Source organism: Leguminivora glycinivorella, chromosome 6 (genome assembly GCF_023078275.1).
Source record: "Leguminivora glycinivorella isolate SPB_JAAS2020 chromosome 6, LegGlyc_1.1, whole genome shotgun sequence".
NCBI lineage: Eukaryota > Metazoa > Arthropoda > Insecta > Lepidoptera > Tortricidae > Leguminivora > Leguminivora glycinivorella.
The window spans coordinates 24,428,028-24,454,040 of NC_062976.1; the positions used below are offsets into that span (position 1 = coordinate 24,428,028).

The 26,013-nt window shown below is 41.9% G+C and overlaps 1 protein-coding gene across 2 annotated transcripts in view; it reads right to left on the reverse strand.

Annotated features, from left to right (window-relative positions):
• The window catches only part of LOC125227085 (glutathione hydrolase 6-like), a 62,940-nt gene that overhangs the window by 15,442 nt on the left and 21,485 nt on the right, over positions 1-26,013 (reverse strand). For both annotated transcript variants that reach the window (XM_048131277.1, XM_048131276.1), the window contains one exon: positions 2,212-2,400. In XM_048131277.1, the coding sequence (XP_047987234.1) occupies positions 2,212-2,400 (189 nt within the window). The remainder of the gene's footprint in view (positions 1-2,211; positions 2,401-26,013) is intronic.

Here is a 26,013-nt window from a genome sequence, read left to right on the forward strand (position 1 = left end):
CGCCCAAAAAGCGATACTTCCCAGCCCATTTTAAGGAACGTAAAGACAATATTTCATTGCATGTTTGAGAAAAATACATTTCTTCAAATACCTACATTTTTTTTAATATACATAAAATATAACTTAATAGTTTGAACTAATGCTCCACTTTTACTTTTCATGTCTTTCCTTAACTTTTCCAGATGTGGTTTTACCATTTTCATTTGCATTACCAACATGCATTTTCTAACACATTTTCCTGATTGTGATGTCACCCGTAAAACTGTTTCCTATACAAATTGTTTACATACATAAGCTACCAGCAGCGGCTGGTCCATACAAGCCGATTTCCACCGGCTTGCCTAAAATTGATTACTAGTAAAGTACCTAATGTTAAGGTAGGTTTCTCCACCAGCCGCCACTGTAAGCTACTGAAACGCCCCTTGACGCACTGTTTAAAATCCCATACAAAATAAGACACCGAAAAATTTACTATACTTACTTCAAATTATAGAATGAAACCACTAGAAGTTGTAAAACATACAGTACTTTACCGCCTCGGTATTTTTTTACATGAATCAGTGCATCATTGTCATGCTTTGTCATCTAATATCAGATCACGATACGGGGAAACCCGATAGTGTACAAACACGTGCAGTTTATAAAGACGATCTGTGGCAAACAAGTCATTTGCTTACTAACTGATTATATATATTTTTTATTAGTATTTTATTAAATTACAAAACTTATCACAAAAAAATCTTAACTATGAACTTATAAATAAAATAAAACCCTATAAATAAAAAAAATGACTCTAAATCTGATCCGACCGGTAGGGTGCCCAGAAGGCTGGCAGCATTGCCGCGCTGAACGGCAAATGCCGATGCTCCTTGAAAACTCTCGACTCCATAGTCCGGAGCATCGTCGGGTGCCAGCTCATCGGTCTTATAGAGGATACATTTCGGCGAGGACGACGAGTGCGCTGAGGAACTGTTCAACCTTGTTCCTCCGTCCCCATTTCACCATAGGACCACTAGACAATTGGCAATGCGGCATCGCTTCACGGTTAATATTCCGAAAATACGCACTAAGCGTTTCGCTTCAACATTTCTTTTGCGAACCGCCAAAGAGTGGAATGCCCTGCCTAAGTCTGTGTTTCCGCATGAGTACAATCCAGGTATCTTTAAAGCAAGAGGAAATAGGTATGTACCTCATACGTAAGCGTGTTCCCCTTAGACCGCATCATCGCTTACTATCAGTTGTGATCGTGGTCAAAGAAATTAAGAAAAAAAAATACCGTGTGCGCCCTGTGGGGTCAGGGCCCAAACATGTAGCCGGTATTATAAACTATACTGTAAATATAATTATAAAGTTCACAGATGGTCAATTCAAAATGTTAATATGTATTATAAAGTTTTCGGAAAGGTCATAAATCTGTCGTCGTAACCATATTTTATACGTTTGTCCATGATTTAATGGAAACTGAGGCCGGTTGCATAATATTGTTGAATTAGGTATAGGTAATAAATACTTGAAGTCTGTATAAATAAGTTTTGAACGGTGACCTAAAGGTTGCCTATTGAAATGAGAATATGGATTTCATCATCATTCATTATTCGAGTGTCAAAATTAGCTGCCAAAATTCGGTCGTATTAATCATTATTTAAGCACGGAATGTGGTCCTCAATTAAACTTTTACTTGATCTCGTTTACGAAGGTCGTTACTTTACCTCTTTGTGTGTTTTATCTTAAGTTCATTCAACACGTGTCACCTGACCTTGGCAAATTCATAGTAGTACTATAAATATTTAATCCGCATTTTAGGTTGATACTTATTGAATTTTATAGCTAGGGTCACTCATGATACGTAAAATCAAAAGAAATAAAAGTAGGCTAAATAAAAACAGTACATTACGATACAAGTACGGAAAAAAGGGAGGTACGATTTACCTCGTTACACGCCCCTCTGGGTCCTCCCTCTACTCCATCAGCATTAGACCTGTTTAACACTTCACATAGTTCGGACCCCCCCACTCCATAATCATTAGGACTGCTTATTATATCACTTATCTCGCGAGGTCTATAGCTTGCTGTAGCACATGACTCCAAGGCAATGCTTCTTACCAAGCGTGCAGCAGCGCCAGAGCCATCACCAGTCTTGGTATTGCCCCCCCCCCCCCCCCCACTCCATGAGCATTAGACCTGCTTAACTCTTATAAAGACATCAGTTACCTGGCGAGATCTATAGCTGGCTGTAACACCTGGCTCCAAGGTAACGCGCCATATCGCGCGTGCAACAGCGCCAAAGCCACCACCAGTCTTGGCACGCCCCCCTGATTCGGTCCCCCCCACTCAATGAGCGTGGGGCCTTCGTCGCGCGCGGTGCGGTTACGGTACTCCCAGTAGAGAAGGCTTCCGCTCCTGTGGAAGAAGATTTAGTATGAGAAATGTATAGGCATAGGCAATGGTTTGACTAGAAGCTAGAAGCTAAATACCCAGGCCCAAATAGGCAAGATTATGGTTGTCACTGAAGGATGACGTATTCTATGACGGTATGGATCCGGGCTGCGGCTGCGACCTATTATAGAACCAGAGCCTGAACTTTCTAGGGTTGTTAGTCATCTTTTAAGGATCAATTGATTGTTACTGGTCCTGGTCAATTTATTTAGGAGTTGTGTAAGAATGTTTTTCATTCAGCTACGCCTTAAACAGTTTTGATTCGTTTGCCCCTAGCAAAGACGAATAAATTTACTTTTATAGGTACTCCAATAACACTAATAGCACATTCATTTCATAATTAAATGGTGGACAGTGTGATATCAACAACTTAATTTGAAGTTCAATGCATGGGGCGCGGTAGTCCTTGGGTATGTCAAAGGCACAGTAAATTTTCTTGGCCTTTTTTTTTTCAATGTTATCCCCCCACGCTTTTTTTGGATTTGGAAATTTTTACGTGGTTTCCACTCAGAATCGCGAGCTCTTTCAATCCTAATGGGTCTGTTTGTGTATGTCTGTCTGTGGCATCGTAGCTCTCGAACTGATGAACCGATTTGGATTTAGTTTTTTTTTGTTGGAAAGCTGAATTAGTCGGGAGTGTTTTTAGCCATGTTTCATGAAATCGGTCTACTATGTCGGGGTTTTTTCAAAATTTTCATTTTGTGGTTAGGTTATTTCACCACATTTTTTTATTCTATATAATAATAAAATCTCTTGTACCCATAAAAAAAAACACAATTTTGTATGAAGGTGTTCTAGGTTAGATATTTGCTTCCACCATTAGGCTAGGATAGACATTTGTTTTAACCATTACGCTAGGTTAGTTTTAAGTTATAAATACTCATTAACGACCGAGCTCGACGGCTATACAGAGTGGGGCCTGTAACAAAGGCGAATAATTGAACTCTAGGCTATTCTCCTTATACTGATCAACATTTGTTCGGCGACTTTTAAAAATAACTTGTATTTTGATTTTTATCACCCTTGAAAGTTTTTTATAAGAGGTAATATATTGCGAATTCTGTTAAGTCTAAAGTGTGACAGACAACGTCAATGACAACAATAATGGCGTGCATTGAAGCTAATATTTATTATGTATGAAAAATTAAAAATTTAAAGACTTGATAATTTTTAAAAGTCACTGAACAAATGTTGATCAGTATAAGGAGAATAGCCTACAGTTCAATTATTCGCCTTTGTTACAGGCCCCACTCTGTATACGTCACAGACAGTAATTACAACTCGGATCCGATTTGAGGTCGTAGGTAGGTACATAAATCTTGTCTGCGGTAGTTTTCAATTGTGTCATGGCACTCATGGCAGAAAAACTTTTATTATTCTTATAAATGAGGTAAGTATATTTATAGGCAAGGAGATAGCCTAGCAAGGCGCATTATTTTTTGCACTTTTGTATGCAACTAAAAATATATAATACTAGCTTTTACCTGCGGCTTCGCTCGCTTTAGAAAGAGCCAAAAAGTAGCCTATGTCACTCTCCATCCCTCGAACTATCTCCACCTAAAAAGTCACGTCAATTCGTCGCTCCGTTTTGCCGTGAAAGACGGACAAACAAACAGACACACACTTTCCCATTTATAATATTAGTATGGATATTAAAATTTTGAAAAAACCCCCGACCGCGACATAGTGGACCGATTTTCATGAAACATGGCTAACAACACTCCCGACTAACTCGGCTTTCAAACAAAAAAACTAAATCGAAATCAGTTCATCCGTTCGGGAGCTACGATACCACAGACAGACACACACACAGACAGACAAACAGACAGACAGACAGACAGACAGACAGACACACATACAGTACAGACAGACAACCATACAGACAGACACGTCAAATTTATAACACCCCGTCGTTTTTGCGTCGGGGGTTAAAAATCGCATGCGAGTTCGCACGCCGTCTAAATCAGGCCTAATAAGCTAGATGTTTCATTGAGCTTGGTTCGCAGACGTCTGTTAAGCCGGGTACTCACTAGCGAGCAGTAACTGTAACCGTTGCATGACCTGTTACCAAAAAACATAGTGTGTTAGGTTAGGTATAAAAAGTTATAGGTTAGGTATAAAAGGTGTGTTGTTAGGTTAGTTATAAAAACTGTGTAAGTTACACACGACGCCAGTCAACAATGACAGTAATTACAATACACGGATCCAAGTCGAGGTCGCAAATAAATCTTGTCGGTGTGAGATAGCTTTCATTATTGCGGTCAGGACTAATTGGCTGTTCACTGTTCGTAAACAGTTTCTAACGGATCGGCTCAAGTTTTGTTTTGTTTGAGCTATTATTATCTACATTTGTAAAATCTATATAACTATAAGATCAGTGTCATTGAATCGCAATAAAATTTAATTACCATCTGTCTACTCTAAACAAAATAGTATTTTATGCAACTGGTGGTTAAGAGGTCAAAAAAGGTGAGTGGCGTGGGTAACAATTTGAGGCGAAGCCGAAAATTGTTAATAAAGACGCCACGAGCATTTTTTGACTCAGTTAAACACCGTTGCATACAATACTTTTTCTACGACGAAGCACATTTTGAAAGAAAATTATAAATTCAACAAATACCTACTTTCAGTCATCTTAGTTATCTAGAGGACCGCCTACCATTTTGAATATGCAGTTTGAGTGCAAACATGAAAATAAAACTGTCTATGGTATGGTTCTTTGAAGCCTGGCCACTAAGACGAATCGAGCCGAGTTGAATCGAGTTCTCATACATTTGAATGCGATTCGACGCGTCGCCAATGAACGCAGCAGAAAACGAAGGAGTCTCGACTCTGCGAATTGGTTTGTTAAGTTGGTAGCAATGTATTTACTGAACTTTAACAGCTATATCGTGCTACTGCTACTAAATGTTTTCAGGGTATAGACTAGATAGACTTGTCCTGACATCTTTTATGTAGGGTTTTAAAGTTCTATGCACGACCTTGTAACTCACGAATAACAGTACGGGAGTAGAAAAATATCTTAACAAACTTGGCGCGAAGCATGGCGTTCTTTGGTGTCAAAGGTTAGGATGCAGGGGATCGATTTTTGAATGCTAATCATTCGATTTCGTGATTTTCGTTAAATATGTTCACTACTAGTGATTTAAACTCTACCAAAGAGGATCGAGTATTATAGAGAGTTACTGTCGAAGTAAAATGTGTAATCACAGTGCATAGACTGCTATTTCTTGACACTGGCTTAAAACTTTTGAATCTCAGTTTTGACAATTTGGCCCATATTCTTAGCTTGATATGTGTCAAAGACATATATAACTCCGTATAGACGGATAAGGTCTAAGAAAAAAACGTACCTCAAAGCCATAGAGAAAAGGGTACGGTGGCCAAGATGGCGTTACACCTTTGTGGAACGCTCGGCTAGATGGCGCTAATATTAATATTTGACATTTTAATACATATCAAGCTAAGAATATGTATTAGCGCCATCTAGTTGAGCGTCCCCCAAAGATGTAACGCCATCTAGGCCATTTTACCTTTTTCTGTATGGTACTGAGGTACGTTTTTTTCTTAGACATTATCTGTCTATACGGAGTTATTGGGACTATTTCGCTAGTGTCAAGGTGCCAATATTAATTAGTTGATATAATATTGATTCGTTGATTTGTGAATAAAGGAGCATAATGACATATCACTTGTATTTTTATTTATTACGAGCTTTTGCCCGCGGCTTCGCTCGCGTTAGAAAGAGACAAAAAGTAGCCTATGTCACTCTCTATCCCTTCAACTATCTCCATTTAAAAAATCACGTCAATTCGTCGCTCCGTTTTGCCTTGAAAGACGAACAAACAAACAGACACACACACTTTCCCATTTATAATGTTAGTATGGATATGTATTTGCCCGGAGCGGTGATAAAAAAGCTCTATTTGTATTGAGCGATTTAAGGAAGGCAACTACACAAATTATTTTTGTTGATCTTGTTGTCTCTTATGCGCAGACACATGCCCCTTTAGCACAACTTGCCTTGTCGAGCGCGTGTCGCTAAAGGGGATGATGGGGTTGTCTATCATTAGATAAATTTAGTAATCCATTTATTTAACTTTATCCAAAATCAATATACTTACATAGTTAAACTACCCCCTACCAACCTTAAATTAAACACAATGATACCAATAACCAGAGATCGGACGGATTGCGACATTCTTAGTGACTTACGTCATTTTAATGACTTTTAGTATAAGATGACGCACAAAAATCCGATCTCTGCTAATAACATTTGAAAAGTCATCCGCAACGCAGGCTTCGTCAGCTGGCCACAAATGCAAATCAGCGCCATGCTTCGTCATAACCAAACCAATGAATATGTCCGCAACAGGCTTCGTTATTATGTTTATAATAATTTATGCCAATTTATTTACATAACACTATAGATAAATTATTTATTTGATTTATATAAATTAATTTGTCTACTGACACTTGCTACTACTTCAATTTTACACTTGTTTCAAAACTGTTAGAACAGAATTGGTCAAATTTGTTTGACTTACGCCAAAAAGTGTGATAATTTACTATAAATTATATCTTAAGACGATACGGTAGGGGTCAATTCTCCATACAAACGCTCTCGACTATTTCCTCCCTGGTTTTTGAAGATAGAGCAATGATTTTTTCAACACAGATTGTCATTATTTTTATCTGTGTCGGACCGTTTTGATTTTTTTGATATTCTGCTTTTTAAAGATTCTAGAGTCAAACAAAAATTTCCAAAAACGGCCTTTTTCATTGTGGCGCAAAAAAAGGTGTGATACTCAAGATTGGTAACAATTAACCAAAAAAGCTAAACGGTCCGACATAGATTATTTCATTGTTATTCAGATTCTCAAATTTTGTTCCGATTGATTAAGTTTTGAAGGAGGAAAGAGTCGAGAGCGGAACCTCAATTTTAAAGATTTTTTTGAAATATCTTTTGACTGAGTTGTTCTTAATGGACAACTTTTTTTCGATAAATCTAGTTAATAACACTTGTATATTTAACTAAAATTCCCAAGTTGAAAGGGGGGCTCCTTTCCATTTTAGCATTTTCGCTACCGTATCCTCTTAAGAACAAAAAAAAAACATTATGAAGGCAAATAAAACCGTTAAAATATCGAAATCATCATCATTATTACATCATCACCATTTCCGTGAAAAGTAATTAGGTACTACTCCTATTAGCTACTACTAGCACTAAAATACTACGTCAAATGCATTTCAATGATTTATGCCTTTCAATGATTTATGCCTTTCTATCACAGAAGGGTTCTGTTACAAGAGCAATAAGGACCAAACGAGAAACTCGTTCTCACTGTATAGGTATTAAGACGCTACGGGAGCGAAAATGCTAAAATGGAAAGGAGTCCCCCTTTCAATTTGGGAATTTCAGTTAAATATAATAGTGTTATTAACTAGATTTATCGAAAAAAAATGTCCATTAAGAACAATTCAGTTAAAAGATATTGAGAAAAAATGTTTAAAATCGAGGTTCCGCTCTCGACTGTTTCCTCCTTCAAAACTTATTTAAACGGAACGAAATTCGAGAATCTGAATAACAATGAAATAATCTGTGTCGGACCGTTTAGGTTTTTTGGATAATTGTTACCAATCTTGAGTATCACACCTTTTTTTGAGCCATATTGAAAAAGGACGGTTTTAGAAATTTTTGATTGGCTCTAGCGTCTTTTAAAATAAAAATAGCAATAAAATCAAAACGGTCCGACACAGATAAAAATAATAATAATCTGTGTTGAAAAAATCATTGCTCTATCTTCAAAAACCAGGGAGGAAATAGTCGAGAGCGTTTGTATGGAGAATTGACCTGTATCGTATCCTCTTAAAGATCTGGAAAACTAGATTTATTATCCAAAACAAGCACGCGGTTAATTCATACTGGATAGAGGTCATGATCGCGATAAGAAACGCATTTGTTTTGCCTCGTGTGCACGCGCATCATAAACCACTGTATTACAACTGGGTGAGGTTGAATGTGAACAGTGAATGTTTGACGTCGTACTATGCTCTTGCGCATGCGTTGTTTACGTACCGTTATCTGATCGTGTGACGCAGTTAGTGCGTCCGGTGCAGTTTAAGATACGAGCCAGTGTAAATGTAACCTTCGGTTTGCCTTGTGATAGAACAACATAATATGTTGGTGATAAGCAATAATGTGTCAACCCACACGCCAACCATTTTGAGAAAATGGCGTCTAAAGATTTTTTCTCATTTTTTTGTGTTTCTCTTAAAAAAATTGTTTTTTATATAGATTGTTGTGTTTTTCAGCTATAATACGTTCAGTAGTAGTGATTATTGTAGCTTAATTTCAAAACAAACTTCAATTTGACGAAATAATGCCCTTTTCTTTTATTGCGAATTGTTCGACGACGTCAAACTTTTTCAAGACTGTGTTATGATACTTAACCCACTTTTGCTAATTGTTTAAAAATATCTATGAGTCTTAAATAAACATGTTAAAGCACATAAATTGTTATTGTAAAATACTCTACCTATGCATATTTTTAACTTTATACGTGTTAAGTAACATATCAGTCATGGTCACTTATGTTATTAGGTATAAATAATAAAATAATAATAAATATTATAGGACATTCTTACACAGATTGACTGACGGTAAGCTCAAGAAGGCTTGTGTTGTGGGTACTTAGGCAACGATATATATAATATATAAATACTTATATACATAGAAAACATCCATGACTCAGGAACAAATATCTGTGCTCATCACACAAATAAATGCCCTTACCGGGATTCGAACCCGGGACCGCGGCGTAGCAGGCAGGGTCACTACCGACTGCGCCAGACCGGTCGTCATGTAGGAATAAATACATTATTTATTAATCAAACCTTTTAATGATTTTTCTACTCCCGAACTGTTATTCGTCATTTACAGGATTGTGCGTATCGAAAAAACTGAAAACGCATTGTTTGGTTCTGTAATCATGGCAACGCATTGCATTAACAATGCAATGCGTGCGTGCGCGGGAAGGCTTTGGGCAGCTGTAGGCCTAGCACATGATGGCCGCGGGAGTATGTCGCCGCGAGATAGATGCCACGTCTTCTTCTAACTGTATTAATGACATAAGGACGGGTAGTCTATCATGTGCTAGGCCTACTGAGCTGACAGTGCAAACCTTTGCAATACAGGAAACAGTGTGAATTTCGCGAGAATTATTTAAAAAAACTATTAAAAACTAAGTGCATGGTCGTTGTAAAAGTATTGTATGCAATGGTGTTTAACTGACTCCAAAATACTCGTGGAAAGTACGCCACTCATATTTCTTGACCTCCTTTAAACGCCTGTTGAATAAAATACTATAAATTAACTATTAGAGTAATGATCATTTCTAGACACATATTTAAATTATCTGTGCTTTTTCAACAAAAAATCGTTACAAAAACCAAATAATCATCTTTAAAAAAAACAAACTACTTATCTAAAATATACAACAAAATATTTTTTTACGCTAAGAAATAGACTAAGTCATTTAAATTATGAATAACTCATGACTTGTACAAGAACAAAACCTAAAATATCTTTAACAAAATAATAAACTACCATTCAGTAAGTATTCAAAAATCAAACAATATTTTTATGCATACATTAACACGTCTTAATGTAATTAGTAATTATAAAAAAATAGTAGCTTATATTAGATTTTTATATAAACACGTACTTGTAAAAAATGTTTGCAAATTATAATAACGAATATGTATATTCATGACTTAAAATGTTCAATTTCGTACTGAATTTACCATTCATGTAAAAACATATACAATGGACTAAGTCATAACTTATTCAAACATAAATTAATATGAACAGTTATATTTTACAATATAGTGTCATGGTACTTACACCAAAAACGAACAATTTATGACCCGAATATAATTTAACAATAATGACTTATGTTTTATAACACGGGTCGTAGCATAAAACAACGAATAAAATATCATTTTGCAATAATCATTCAAGTCTCATAGTGGGTAACTATGTCATTTTTTGCGTTTTGCAAGAATGAGTCAAGTGTAAAAAAATCGTTGAGTCAACCCTCATAACACATTATTGTAATTTAAATATGTCTTCTGCCAATTACTATAATAAGTTAAGGTTCTTGACACATTAATGCAAAACAGGCAACACACGATATAGGATTTGTGTTAACCTATTTTTTTACTTTTGGGATAGTAAAAATTTTCAAAATGAAAAGGTCATTTTTGCAAATAGAAGTTTAAAAATCCAGCTATAACATGGCATTAAAATCTCATTTTTTTAGTTTTTGTGGGTTGACACATTATTGCTTATCACCATCCATATGCGAGTGTGTTTAGTAAATTCCACTTTGTCGGTTATTTGTATCTTTATATGAATAAACCGACAAAGCGGATTTATAGCAATCGACAAAGTGGGACGTTTTCCCGAGCAGACTCACATAATATATTACTAGATTTTGCCCGCGACTCCTCTAGTGTAAAATTAGTAAATTGCGGAATGTTCCATAATACCTTCCTATTTTAGGGAAGTGAGGGGTTAGAAAGAAACAAAAAGTAGCCTCCACTTAAAAATCACCTCAATGCGTCGCTCCGTTTTGCCGCGAAAAACGGACAAACAGACAGACACACTTCAGTAAGACATTTGTTGGGAGTTTGAGAAACTCTGGCGTAACTTCATATTTCTAAAGATCAAATTATACCTACTAGAGTCGGAAGTACAGACAAGTATAAAAGTTCTGCGAATAGACAGCGGCAAGACAAACAGCTCAAATTAAGACGCTACAGGAGCGAAAATGCTAAAATGGAAAAGAGCCCCCCTTTCCATCTGGGAATTTTTGTTAAATATACTAGTGTTATTAACTAGATATTGCGAAAAAATCTTTGAAATTGAGGTTCGGCTCCCGACTGTTTCCTCCTTCAAAAATTAATCAATCGTAACGAAATTTGAGAATCTGAATAACAAAGAAATAATCTGTGTGATACAAGCTTTGAAGCACTATTCCCAAAGACGATATTTGGTTGTTTCACAGAATTAGGCGTGTCACCGAATGAGGCGAGTTTACCCTAGTCATAAAGCCTATCTCTAAGGATTCAGTGAATCAAATCCTGAGTTTTTGACTTTTGTTCAACGGCAAAAAATCAAGAAATAAAATGCACGTGTCTCAAACCTATGAAACAAAGAATTTCCTACAGCGGTAAATAGGTACTCAATGTACTCATTTATAATTATATAGATAACTATTTACTGTGAAATAGTCCGTATAAGCAAGGATTATATATACAGGGTGTCCCACGGCGATGCCACATGGAGGGAAAGTACCTTAAATATCATAGCTAGGCTTGGGACTTTTGGATGCTCGCTATGGTTCTGGCATCCGCAGAGTCGCCATTATGTTAAAAAAAATTTTTCGAAGTCAAAGTGAAAGCCTGGAAATAAAACATGTTAGATGTCATGATCTATTCGTATACCTATGACAATATTCAATTAATTTTATCACAAGTCTATTACACACGTGTCGAAGTTCACAGTTGACGCGATATGCATAATATATACTATATACGTACCTACGATTTACTTTACTATGCATCCTCTTTGATACTTGTGTTTTGTTTGACAGACTACTGACATCTATTTCAAATAAAAATAAAAACACTTGAGTAATAAGTTGTCAGTTCAGATGAAATATCGTTTACGCAATTTGTAACAAAATTTAAAAATGAATAATTTTACGACTTGCGAAATTAAATCCTGGTTAGAGCCGTATCAGGAATTAAAATATGATAAAGAAAAGTCTAGTATATTTTGCTCTTTATGTGATGTTCATTTCAAAGCCGGAAAAAAGTATTTATTGCTAACCATATTAAAAGTGTATCCCATCAAAAAAACTGTGGTGAATATAGCTTGTTGTTAGATTGGATAGAGATATTGTTGTTAGATATTTTATTTCCAGGCTTTGACTTTGACTTCGAAAAAATTTTTTTAACATAATGGCGACTCTGCGGATGCCAGAACCATAGCGAGTGTTAGCGACGCGTCGAAATATATGTAAAATAGCATAAGAATTCGATTAAGACTGTATTCGTAATAAAGATTATTTCGTAGGTAGGAAACGGGTAGAACTGCGTTAGTTAAGTTAATTTTGTCAATTCCGATTATTAAGTATGATAATAAGACTCATATGTGATGTATTCGATAGCAGGCAATTCCCATATTCCTTCCTTCCCAAGTCGCGGAAACCGAGTCCAAAGTTCAATCTAAACTCAGACTGTCCATTGGACTACGATTAATAGCCAATAAGCACTAACGTGAGAGGCTTAGAGCGAGAAAACCGAACTCTCCTCTGATTGGCTAAAAATATTTCCTTAAAGTTCCGAAATCATTTTCCTTTCACCCGAAAATTGCCTTAGGATTACTCGAATCCAAGCCAATAACTCGATAACTATAAGACATATGAAGATGTAAATAGTTTTAAAACGTAGCTGGGAACTTACGTAACACGATAACCTACATTTCCATAGTAATATGCCGTTATCGATAACAATGGAGCTCAAGGCAAGCTGAGAAACCAGTCTATTGTATGGCCCGGACGGCTAATCACCTCTTCTATTGTGTAAAAACGTAAACAAACGCAGGTGCATTCCACTCGAGGTGAATGACCCTAGTGTCAGGTGCATTGTTACGTAATTTCGAAGCGATAGCCTAATTAGTTTATAAGTAATTAGGATTTGAACGAAAAATGATAGCGTTAAATTCACGTAATCGAGCGCCGTAACGCGTTCGACCAATCACGACGCGCCATCCGTCGCCTATCGGGCGCAATTATTTACCTCTCTATCGCACGGAGCCTCGCGCTCAGCCGAGTCGTGATTGGGCGAATAAATTGAAATGTTTCTTTCCGTGAAGCGTAGGCGCATTCTGAAAAGGGGTATAAAAGGAACGATCGCTCGGTATGGGACATTCGAATTCGACCGGAACAAGAAGAACCAGCAGCCTCCAAGGAAAACCAGCAGCCTACTACAAGCAGCCTACAGCCAGCAGCCTACAGCCAGCAGCTAGCAGCCTACAGCCAGCAGCCAGCCACCCTCCACGACGGGTAGCGGCAGCAGCAGAAAACGACAGCATCGCGACGTATCGTCCGTACCGAGCGTTTCGTTAGGATCAAGTTAGGATATTAGCTTAGGAGTATTTTTATAACCGCGTTAAAATTAGAGTCGTTGATTTTTGTAAATATAAACCATTTGATTTGATTCGTTTTTTAGTTAGTTTATTCCAAAATCATAATCGGTACGGTTGATTGCTGAGGACGACATCGAAGCTCAAGGTACAGGCCCGGGACGAAAGAGTGAGTCGCACGAGCTCCAGCACATTCTCTCCACTCGAGCCGTCGATAGGAAGCTTTGCGGACGCGGTCTGCAACAGTTTCTGGTCCTTCGAGCCGGATCTTCGTGCGGACTACGGGTCTACAGCGACGTACCTGTCATGAGCGACGACAGGATGGTAAGGACGAGGTCCAGGTCCAACCGAGCTGCGTCAGTGACGAGCGAAGAGGAGAGGCAGCAACTACTCGACGAAGGCGCGTCGGCGGCCCGCGAACGAGAGGCCGCACGCGCAAGCGCTGAGAGGGCGATGGGCGCTGACGCGGCGCGCCCTCCCTCACCTCCCTCCGGACCCGCTGGCGTAACGGAAGGGCTTAGCGTCGCCGGCGCGCAACCGATGGGCGCGGCGACAGCTAACAGCACGCTCAGGTATGGATTAACCGTAGAGACACCGAGGTCACCGTCCTACGACACGACATTGCTATGGCGAAGGGATTTAGCCAAGCGGTTACGGCGTCGTTCCAGACCCACGCCGATCCCAGCTAGACATCCCAAGGCTGCCGTCATAGACAGAACTACCGAGAAACGAAAGTCGCTGCAGGAAACTACCAAGGAGGTAAATAAACCAATTATTAAAGCTCAGTCCGTCAGATCACATGCGAGCAGTCGCACTGTGATAGAAGCGCAGCTGTCTCAGGCGGAGCTCGAGGCCAGCGAACGGCTAGCGGAGATATCCCGGAGGGAGTTGCAGCTAGAAGCGGACATGGTACGTAAACGACTAGACGCCAGAAAACTGCAGATCCGCGCTAATGCGGATAGCGCAGACGAGCACGAATCTGCTGGTAGCGTGCGGAATTCGAATCAAGATCGATTAGACGAATGGCTAGAGAACTCGCGAGACGCGACGTCAAAACCCATTTGTAAGAGGTTAACCGACGAACCTCTACCCAAGTACGAGACTCCGAGACGACCTGCGCAGGCGGAGCGGCATATTCGAGGCCTCTCACCGGACCGCCAGGTATATCGGCGATCGATATCGCCACCGTCGGAGTCGCGTAGGCGATCGATATCGCCACCGGAGCGACGCAGGCGATCGACGACGCCGCCGGCGCGTCGCGAGCGATCGACGTCGCCACAGCTGGACGCGCGTACTCCGCACACGGCGCACACGCGCGCCACCGAAGGTACTGTAGCAGAGTCCATGCTGCACCTGTTCGAGAGGATGCAGATGGCGGCCCGTCCAGCCCCGAAAGATATATTCGAGCTGCCGCATTTCTACGGAGACGTCAGCGAGTGGAGAAGTTTCTACAATACCTACGCAGAGACATCGAAGCGGTATAAGTTCACTGACTACGAGAACGTGGCGCGGCTCAGGATGGCTTTACGCGGGGACGCAAAGACGTGTGTGTCTCACGTGTTATCGACAGCCACCAGACCCGATATGATCGTGAGAATACTGAAAAAGCAGTTTGGACGCAGCGAGGTATTGTTAGACAAGGCGATTGACGACCTGCGAAAGTTGCCGCAGTTGGGGCCTACCGCGAACGACCTCAACACTTTCGCGATAAAAATAATGAACGTGGTATCTACAGTTATGGATATCGATCGAAGGCACTATGCCGATAACCCCATGCTCATCAGAGAGGTTACGGACAGGTTGTCGCCGCATCTTCGAAGCAGATGGTGCGACTACGCGAAGAAACATCGAGACAGCAAGGACCCGGAGATTCTGCAGTTGGCGGATTTCCTCATGGAGGAGAGCGAACAGGAGATGTCCTTCTGTCACGCCCGCGCCGCCCCGAGGCGAGCGCAGGCGCCGTTATCAGTGCCGCACGCGCGCGCAGCCGGCGCTCGCGTGAAAATATCCGCGACGCACAACCCGCCGAGAGCTCCCACAGGACGTCAACACGAGGTGCAGAAAGTGACGTACGCGACACGTCAAGCCACAACATCCCGTTCGACGACGTGCCTGTTCTGCGGTGGCGGTCACCCGACGCCGGACTGCCGCAAGTTAGCCGCCCAATCCGTGGGCGCTAGATGGGAGTGGGCGAAATTAAATCGTATATGCTATCGCTGTATCGACGCGAAGCATATGAAAACACAATGCAAGGCCAAAGCGTGCGGCGTTGCAGGCTGTCCTCACGTACACCATCGACTGCTTCATGCGGACTCGCCGCAGGAAATGCGTGAGGATACGGCTATGGTGCTAACACAAGAAATCAGGTCAGTACCTACATCGTCAGCAGTGACGTCATCGGCCGAGCCAGCGGACACGACGGAGCCGCGAGCTGCGGACGACGAGAACGACGCCCGCGTGTACGTGTCGTCAACACCGGACTACAGCGTGCTGCTAAAGGTACTACCCGTAACCGTATCAGGTCCAAAGGGAACGGCGCATATCTTCGCTTTCCTTGACGATGGATCCACCTTGTCAATGATCGACCAGGACGTCGCGGACGAGATCGGCGCGGTCGGTCAAGACGAGCCGCTATGCATAAGAGGTATTCAGCGGTTGAAACTTAGCTCAGTGACACAGACGGTCAAGGCTAAAGTAAGCCCCGCTCGTGGCGGCTTGACATACGATATATCCCTAAAAACGGTAGACGGACTAGGGATACGCTCGCAGTCATTAAATAAGAAGCGTCTATTGGAATACGAACATCTGGCGGACTTGGGCGACGAGTGCTACACGGGCATGGGCGTGCCGCAGATGTTAATAGGCGGAGACTTCAGTCATCTTATAAACCCAACGGAGGTGAGGCAGGGCGGCGAGGACGAGCCGTGCGCAGTTAAAACCTCATTAGGATGGGTTTTCTTCGGGCGAATGCCGAGATATGTACCAAATAACGAGCAGGTCGTGATGCACTGCCACAGTGACGACAGTGATCTCGTGGAGCAGGTCAAGAAACACTGGGCAGTCGAGGCGCTTGGCATAACGGCAAAGGACAACATTCGACCCGACGACCAGCGAGCGATCGATACATTCGAACGAACAGTAAAAAAGGTAGGACAGAGATACGAAGTCGGCCAACTATGGGCTGCCGACGACATAAAGCTGCCACCGAGTTTCAACATGGCGAAGGCGAGATTACGCAATCTAGAAGCCCGCATGTCGAGAGATCCTGACTTCGCCAACGAGTATCAAGCACAGATACACAAGCTTCTGGAAAAGGGGTACGCAGAGCGCATCATGGAACCACCGCAGTCAGATCGGATGTGGTTTCTGCCCCATTTCAGCGTCTACAATTTAAATAAAGGAAAGTATCGCGCTGTATTCGATTGCGCCGCGAAAAGTCAGGGATGTGCATTGAACGATTTCATCCTCGCGGGACCGGATTTACTACAGAGCCTGCTGGGGATACTACTTCGATTCCGTGAGTGGGAATTCGCCGTCACCGCGGACATACAGGAAATGTTCCTTCAAATACAGCTGCGAAGAGAGGATCGGCATAGTCAGCTCTTCATCTGGAGGGGATCGCGGCGTGACGTGACACCGTGGACGTACCAGCTAAACCGGGTATGTTTCGGTAACATCTCTTCTCCTTTTCTCGCACACTCGGTGCGGAATAGGAATGCGACGGACAACAAGGATCGCTATCCGGACGCGGTCTACGATATCCATAATAATCACTACATGGACGATTATGTGGCATCATATGAGACAGAACGGGAACTCATATCAACAGCGACACAGGTGAGACTAGCACACGCGGAGGCTAGCTTTCGGCTGCGCAGCTACGCTAGCAACAGCGAGTTGTTAATGCGAAACATCGATCCGGAGGAGCGAGCGACGGGACCTTCTCATCTCGGAGAAAAGCAACAGACCGTCCTCGGAATGACGTGGGACCCAGAGACGGATACGCTGGGGTACAACACGAAAATGCTACGAGTGCCAGACGACGTGAAAAGGTACGAGCGATCGCCCACTAAAAGGGAACTTTTGAGTGCCGTAATGTCAGTTTACGACCCATTAGGCCTCATAGCGCAGTATATGATAAGCGCTAAGATCATATTCCAACGTGTGTGGACAAAGGGCACGGACTGGGACGAGCGGCTGCCGGCGGAGGAAGCGGAGGACTTTTTCCGGTGGCTGAGGGCACTGAGCGACGTGTCCGCGCTGCGAATACCCCGACGATACGCCACGCCCACCGGTGCAGTTAGAAGAGAACTGCATATTTTCAGTGATGCATCGACCGAGGCCTACAGCGCGGCGGCCTATTGGCGAGTATCGAACGACGAGGAGGAAACGCAAGTGAGCTTAGCTATAGCGAAAAGCCGAGTTTGCCCGCTAAAGGTAATGACAGTTCCCAGGCTCGAATTAACCGCAGCAGTCGTCGGCGTGCGGCTGGCGGAGACAATTTTACGCGAGCAGCGTTATCCTGTGACAAAGGTGACGTATTGGACAGATTCCATGGTTGTTCTCGGATGGGTTCGCGATGACGCGCGAAACTATCGTCCGTACGTGTCACACCGACTTGCGGAGATCGCCGAGAAAACAGATAGAGACGCGTGGAGGTATGTACCAACCGCTCAGAACCCCGCAGATCGAGCGACGAGATGTCAACCAGCGCAGAGCGTGCGCATCGAGGACGAGTGGTACGAAGGACCGCGCTTTCTCTATGGACCCGAGACATCATGGCCTAGTCACCCATCGAATCGAACAGACGACCTGCCTGAGAGGAAGGCGAGGCCGTCAACCGAGACATCACTGGCGATCATCTCAGCGAAGCCAGACCCTTCGAGCGTACTGCCAGACGTGAGACGGTTTAGCAGTTACGACAGACTGTTGAACGCGACAGCGAACGTCTTGCTATTCATCGAGAAAATGAGAACGAAGAATAAAGCCTTGCAGCTACAAGTCAGACATTTGAGAAAGGCAGAACACATGTGGTTGCAATACAGTCAACGACGAAGCTTTCCCGAAGAGCTTCGAGCCTTAAGCCAGAATAGGCTCATCGATCGCAAATCGCGATTATACGACCTGGCACCCGAGCTAGGCGATGACGGCGTGTTACGCATGAAGACGAGGCTGGGCAGCGCTCCAGTATTGTACACCGCGCTACAACCGATAATACTGGATGGCCGCGAGCCGTTCACCCGTCTACTCATCCTGCGAGCTCACCGACGATCAGCGCACATTCACAACGAAGCAGTAATCAACGAACTGCGACAAGAATATTGGATACTACATCTGCGGCCGACCGTGAAGTCTGTAGCTCGAAACTGCGCGCTATGCACACTACGACGAGCAACACCGAGAGCGCAGCCCTTAGGCGATCTCCCGCCCGAGCGACTACAGGCGTATCAACGTCCCTTCACTCACACCGCACAAGACTACATGGGACCGATGTTCGTCACGATCGGACGGCGCAGAGAAAAACGCTGGGTGTGTCTATACACGTGCCTAGTGACGCGCGCTATTCACCTTGAAAGCGTGCACAGTCTTTCAACCGACAGCGCGCTACTATCACTACGAAGATTCGCCGCGAGAAGAGGATGGCCCAGGACGATGTACAGCGATAACGCGACGTGCTTCAGGGCGGCGGCGACGGAACTACGTGAGGCGTACCGACAATGGCTGCCTGTACTGCAAACTTACGCCACTCAGAACCGAATGGAGTGGAAATTCATCCCACCTGGCAATCCTTCGGCCGGGGGCGCGTGGGAGCGAATGATAAGGACAGTTAAGATAGCGATGTCCTACACTTTCAACGAACGAGCACCGAAACCCGAAGTTTTCGAAACTCTACTCGCCGAGATAGAGAATATCGTCAACCGACGACCACTTACACATGTCAACGTCGATCCAGACTCCGAAGAAAGTTTGACTCCAGCACACTTTCTACTTCTTCATAACGCTAACCTACCGATGATTGGCGTTTACGACGAGAACGAGAAGAAGCAATGGAAGATGGCCCAAGCGCTTGCCGACCACTTTTGGCGGCGCTGGACCAAAGAGTACTTTCCTCTACTGGCACCGAGGAAGTCGTCCCACGACGGAGGGCGGCAACTTCAACCAGGCGATGTGGTCATCGTCGCTGAACCCAATGGTCCACGCAGCGTGTGGCCCCGAGGCGTCGTCGAGACTACCTACCCGGGACCCGATGGACGGGTCCGCTCCGCTGACATCAGAACGAGACACGGGACGCTACGCAGGCCCAGCTGCAGGCTGGCGGTCATCGCGTCGCAACCCATGCACCAGGAGTCTTCGACTGCGGGGACAAAATGTTAGCGACGCGTCGAAATATATGTAAAATAGCATAAGAATTCGATTAAGACTGTATTCGTAATAAAGATTATTTCGTAGGTAGGAAACGGGTAGAACTGCGTTAGTTAAGTTAATTTTGTCAATTCCGATTATTAAGTATGATAATAAGACTCATATGTGATGTATTCGATAGCAGGCAATTCCCATATTCCTTCCTTCCCAAGTCGCGGAAACCGAGTCCAAAGTTCAATCTAAACTCAGACTGTCCATTGGACTACGATTAATAGCCAATAAGCACTAACGTGAGAGGCTTAGAGCGAGAAAACCGAACTCTCCTCTGATTGGCTAAAAATATTTCCTTAAAGTTCCGAAATCATTTTCCTTTCACCCGAAAATTGCCTTAGGATTACTCGAATCCAAGCCAATAACTCGATAACTATAAGACATATGAAGATGTAAATAGTTTTAAAACGTAGCTGGGAACTTACGTAACACGATAACCTACATTTCCATAGTAATATGCCGTTATCGATAACAATGGAGCTCAAGGCAAGCTGAGAAACCAGTCTATTGTATGGCCCGGACGGCTAATCACCTCTTCTATTGTGTAAAAACGTAAACAAACGCAGGTGCATTCCACTCGAGGTGAATGACCCTAGTGTCAGGTGCATTGTTACGTAATTTCGAAGCGATAGCCTAATTAGTTTATAAGTAATTAGGATTTGAACGAAAAATGATAGCGTTAAATTCACGTAATCGAGCGCCGTAACGCGTTCGACCAATCACGACGCGCCATCCGTCGCCTATCGGGCGCAATTATTTACCTCTCTATCGCACGGAGCCTCGCGCTCAGCCGAGTCGTGATTGGGCGAATAAATTGAAATGTTTCTTTCCGTGAAGCGTAGGCGCATTCTGAAAAGGGGTATAAAAGGAACGATCGCTCGGTATGGGACATTCGAATTCGACCGGAACAAGAAGAACCAGCAGCCTCCAAGGAAAACCAGCAGCCTACTACAAGCAGCCTACAGCCAGCAGCCTACAGCCAGCAGCTAGCAGCCTACAGCCAGCAGCCAGCCACCCTCCACGACGGGTAGCGGCAGCAGCAGAAAACGACAGCATCGCGACGTATCGTCCGTACCGAGCGTTTCGTTAGGATCAAGTTAGGATATTAGCTTAGGAGTATTTTTATAACCGCGTTAAAATTAGAGTCGTTGATTTTTGTAAATATAAACCATTTGATTTGATTCGTTTTTTAGTTAGTTTATTCCAAAATCATAATCGGTACGGTTGATTGCTGAGGACGACATCGAAGCTCAAGGTACAGGCCCGGGACGAAAGAGTGAGTCGCACGAGCTCCAGCACATTCTCTCCACTCGAGCCGTCGATAGGAAGCTTTGCGGACGCGGTCTGCAACAGCGAGCATCCAAAAGTCCCAAGCCTAATCATAACATATTTTGCTGAAAGAAGACTTCATTTTATTTTCAAAACTTAGTAAAAGTGCATTCAAATTTTTTAAATTTTTAATATGAGGACTTATACAGGGTGTATTTTGATAGCGGGTCAGCAGGGTTAGCACATGATTGCCTCGAGAGTATGTCGCCGTGAGATAGACTACCCGTCCTTATGTCTTTAATACAGTTAGAAGAAGACGTGTCATCTATCTCGCGGCGACATACTCTCGCGACCATCATGTGCTAGGCCTACAGTAAGGGCAGCTATGAGATCCCGTAGTCCTAGATGAAAATAGTCTAAGGGGACCATCCATCAATTTCAAATTGATGAAAAATGGCATTTACAGATTTTGGAAAAAACATACAGGGTGCGAGAAAAAGGGCATTTTTGACAAATATATTTATATTATATTTTTCAAACGGATGTTAAGATTAAAACTAGACGTTAAATGATTGATAATGGTTACATATATGTTATACAACTATGATCTTATGATTTAGCGGATAACTAAATCTTTGTTAAAACAACTCTGAACTCTTCTCTACTCTTAAACTACGGTTTTCTAACTTTTTTACAAAACAATTGTATTTTTATTTTGTCGCATAGACAATTATATCTTTTTAGTAGTTCCTTAGAAAGCTACTAAAATAGGAGGTTATTATCCAATGGAATACGTAAGATCTCGTTATTTACTTTGTTTATTCGGTAAATATTCGGCAATGCAACCGAATCATTCGGCCGAATACGAACATTGAAAAACTTGCCGAATATGCCGAATACCGAATATTCGGCCCATCTCTGGTAGTAAGAAAGAAGATTTAACAACAAAACGTTTCGTACCTTAAAACTTTTAACCTCTTATTCATAAATGTTCACGTAAGTTATCAAGCCGATAAAATTAGTTTGTCCCTTTCTATCACACTAATACGTCGGAAAGGGACAAACGAACTTTATCGGCTTGATAACTTTAGTGAACGTTTAGTCGTTTATGAATAAGAGAGTTAGCATATAAAATAGCTAGCATTTACAACTTGAAACCACTGTTCGTTGCGGTACAAATACCTATTCGTTTGTTGCGATACATAAACAGAAACAGATCATACCGAAACAGTTTTATACCATTAATTTTGGCCACATGTGTTGATAATGAAATAACAGCCGCGTTATCGGCCCTGAAACAGACGGGGCGTGGGCACCGGACAGGGATAACGAAGTAAATATGCTGTAGTCCTGTGGCCGATAACATGACACCCTACCTTATAAATAATAGGAAAAAGATACTTACTCTCTACGGGTAGTCAATTTTTCAGCTGGGTACTAGGCTACGCAATTCCTCGCCAGTCTATCCGTGACCACGAAACGTCGAAACGTCGGGCCAAATATATATGTAAGTGTTTAAGCGATTAAGTTCCGTTTAGTTCTAGAATTATAGGTATACTAGGCTCATAAGATGCAGAAAAATTTGCCAGACATCGGAAATTAGTATAGAACTTGTATGAAGTTCTATTTTTTAACCCCCGACGCAAAAACGACGGGGTGTTATAAGTTTGACGTGTCTGTCTGTCTGTCTGTCTGTCCGTCTGTCTGTCTGTCTGTCTGTCTGTCTGTCTGTTTGTCTGTCTGTGTGTGTGTCTGCCTGTGGCATCGTAGCTCTTGAACGGATGAACCGATTTCGATTTAGTTTTTTTTATTTGAAAGCTGTGTTAGTCGGGAGTGTTCTTAGCCATGTTTCATGAAAATCGGTCCACTAGGTCGCGGTCGGGGGTTTTTTCAAAATTTTAATTTTGTGGTTAGGTTATGAAATTATTACAGTTGACTACAGAGACCGGCTGGCTGGAGAGAGTGGCTGTTTAATTTATTCATGGATAGTTGTTTGCAAGATCTGAAAGATTATGATTGTGGGTTGAGAATGGAAGGGTTACTGGTCAAATGTCTCCTATATGCCGATGACCTAGTATTACTTGCGTCGTCGGCCGAGGAGTTACAACTGATGGTAACAAGAGTGCATGCATCCTTCGAGAGGAAAGGAATGAGAATGAATGTCAGTAAGACGAAAGTAATGGTATTTGAAAGAGATGAGATTATGACAGATTGCGAAATTGAGATCGATAATGAAAGTTTGGAACAAGTGAAAGAGTTTGTGTATTTGGGAACGTTGTTTACAAGGGACGGTAAACATGGAAAAGATATTGAAAGGAGAGTGAATGCTGGGAATAGAGTGAATGGAGCACTAAACGCTTTTATGGGCAGCCAGAAAGTGTCGCAAAAAGCACGTCTGGCGGTGCATAGAGGAGTTTTGGTGCCTACACTTATGTATGGTAGTGAAAGTTGGGTGTGGGAGAAAAGACTTCAAAGTCAAGTGAATGCCGTAGAAATGAGAGCGTTAAGAAGCATGGCTGGTGTAAAGTTGAGTGATAGGATCAGAAATAGCGTGATAAGAGAGAAGTGTGGAGTGGATGTAGATGTGGTGACAAAGATTGAGATGGGTATGTTAAGGTGGTTTGGGCATGTAGAGAGGATGGATGAGAGGAGATTAACGAAGAAAGTATATGAAAAAGGAGTGGAAGGGTCAGTTGGTAGTGGAAGACCTAGGCGAACTTTTCTTGATCAAATCGGGGAAATATTGCAAAGAGGCCAGGTCAGAAGTACTCGAAACCGACGAGCGTGTATGAGAAATGTTATGAAAGTGTGTGAAGCGAAAGTGGTTTGTCAGGATCGTAGTAAATGGAAATCCGTGATCTCTGCCTACCCCTCTGGGAAACAGGCGTGATTGTATGTATGTATGTACAGAGAACTGTAAAATGAAATATTATAGTTGTCAAGTGTCAAAGATAAGTTAGCATTAGCACTTATAGTTACTAATGTATGTTTAGTTTGGCTTATAATTAATTTAAAAGTGGAAAATGTCTGCCTTGGGTGAGACTTGAACTCACGGCCTGTGGATCAATACTCCAGCGCTCTGCCAACTGAGCCACCTAGACCAACCAACGCTACGCTACGGCTAAGGGTCCCATTGACCTAAGTGGTTGAAAATTTCCCTGACTTGGTTGAAGCCTTAAATTAAGTTGATGTATGAAATCGAAATAAAATGTCATATATTAAAGAAATAACTTTTTAACAAAAAATAAAACCGCCTTCAAAAAAAGCGTGTTACAAAACACGGAGAAACTAAAAAGCCAAAAATAATAAACCTTCGATTTCAGATTTCTTATCGGATTGCAATCCAAATTATAAACAAATCAATTATTTTTGTAGTCGGTTCCAGACCTGTTCGTCGCCTTGCTATTTCCTGTTTGCCCCACCCAACCATACGCAGGCTGGCCCCGACTCCAAAAATAATTGATTTGTTTATAATTTGGATTGCAATCCGATAAGAAATCTGAAATCGAAGGTTTATTATTTTTGGCTTTTTAGTTTCTCCGTGTTTTGTAACACGCTTTTTTTGAAGGCGGTTTTATTTTTTGTTAAAAAGTTAATTTATTTGTTGATTTTTAGTGGTTCCTAGTGATATTATAAGTATCAGTCCGAATATATGTACAATAGTGAAAGAATTATCCTTTAACTCCTAACCGTTGAGGAGTTGACCTTCCATCATCAGCTCAGCCACATAAAATTATTACCATCAGACGTAAATACTGGTGTACCTTTGAAAAATACATTAAAAACATTACATGTGCCTATAACATTTGAAGAGTTCCCTCGATTTCTCCAAGATCCCATCATCAGACCCTGACTTGGTGTCAATGGGACCATCTCGGGGTTATACCCGTTCGATCAAAAAAAAAATTTTGAAAATCGGTCCACGATTCTCGGAGATATCGAATAACATACATACAAAAAAAAAAAACATTCAGTCGAATTGAGAACCTCCTCCTTTTTTGAAGTCGGTTAAAAATGACGAGCACCACCAGTGGTGAAGGCCGGATCGGCGTCTTTAGCAATCCGGGCTAACGCCATGAACCCCTAGGCCACCTCGCCACAGCGGAAGCCGTCGAAATTTCTCTTCTATATGTCATCATTGTAAGACTAGGCGTCTTTGACCAACTCTAAGGGCAAGCAGTAGGTGCTTGCACCTCCTATGCGAAACCTTTACAGGTTTACGATATAGCTAGAGAGACTGGTGCTGCCATCTATACGCAACTATGGGAACAAATCAAATTATTTTAACAAATATTTTGATTTGTGTTTTTTAAGTAGTCACACTACACTACTACTATAATAATATATAAATTAAAAACTGGTGGTGCTCGTCATTTTTTCTTTAATATATGACATCATATTTCGATTTTTAATTTATATATAGTAGTGTGACTACTTAAAAAACACAAATCGAAATATTTGTTAAAATAATTTGATTTGTTTCCATAGTTGTTGATGTATGAAGTTTTAAATTTATTCTAATGGCATCGATTGCAGACGTTTCTGCTAATCCAAAGTTAAAAAATTTCGGCTATTGCCGCGGCAAATTTTGCGTGAATGGAAAAAATATTTGTACTAAAATCATCAAAAACGACTTTGGAAAATAGATCAAGAACCTACTATAATGTTGAAACTTCAAA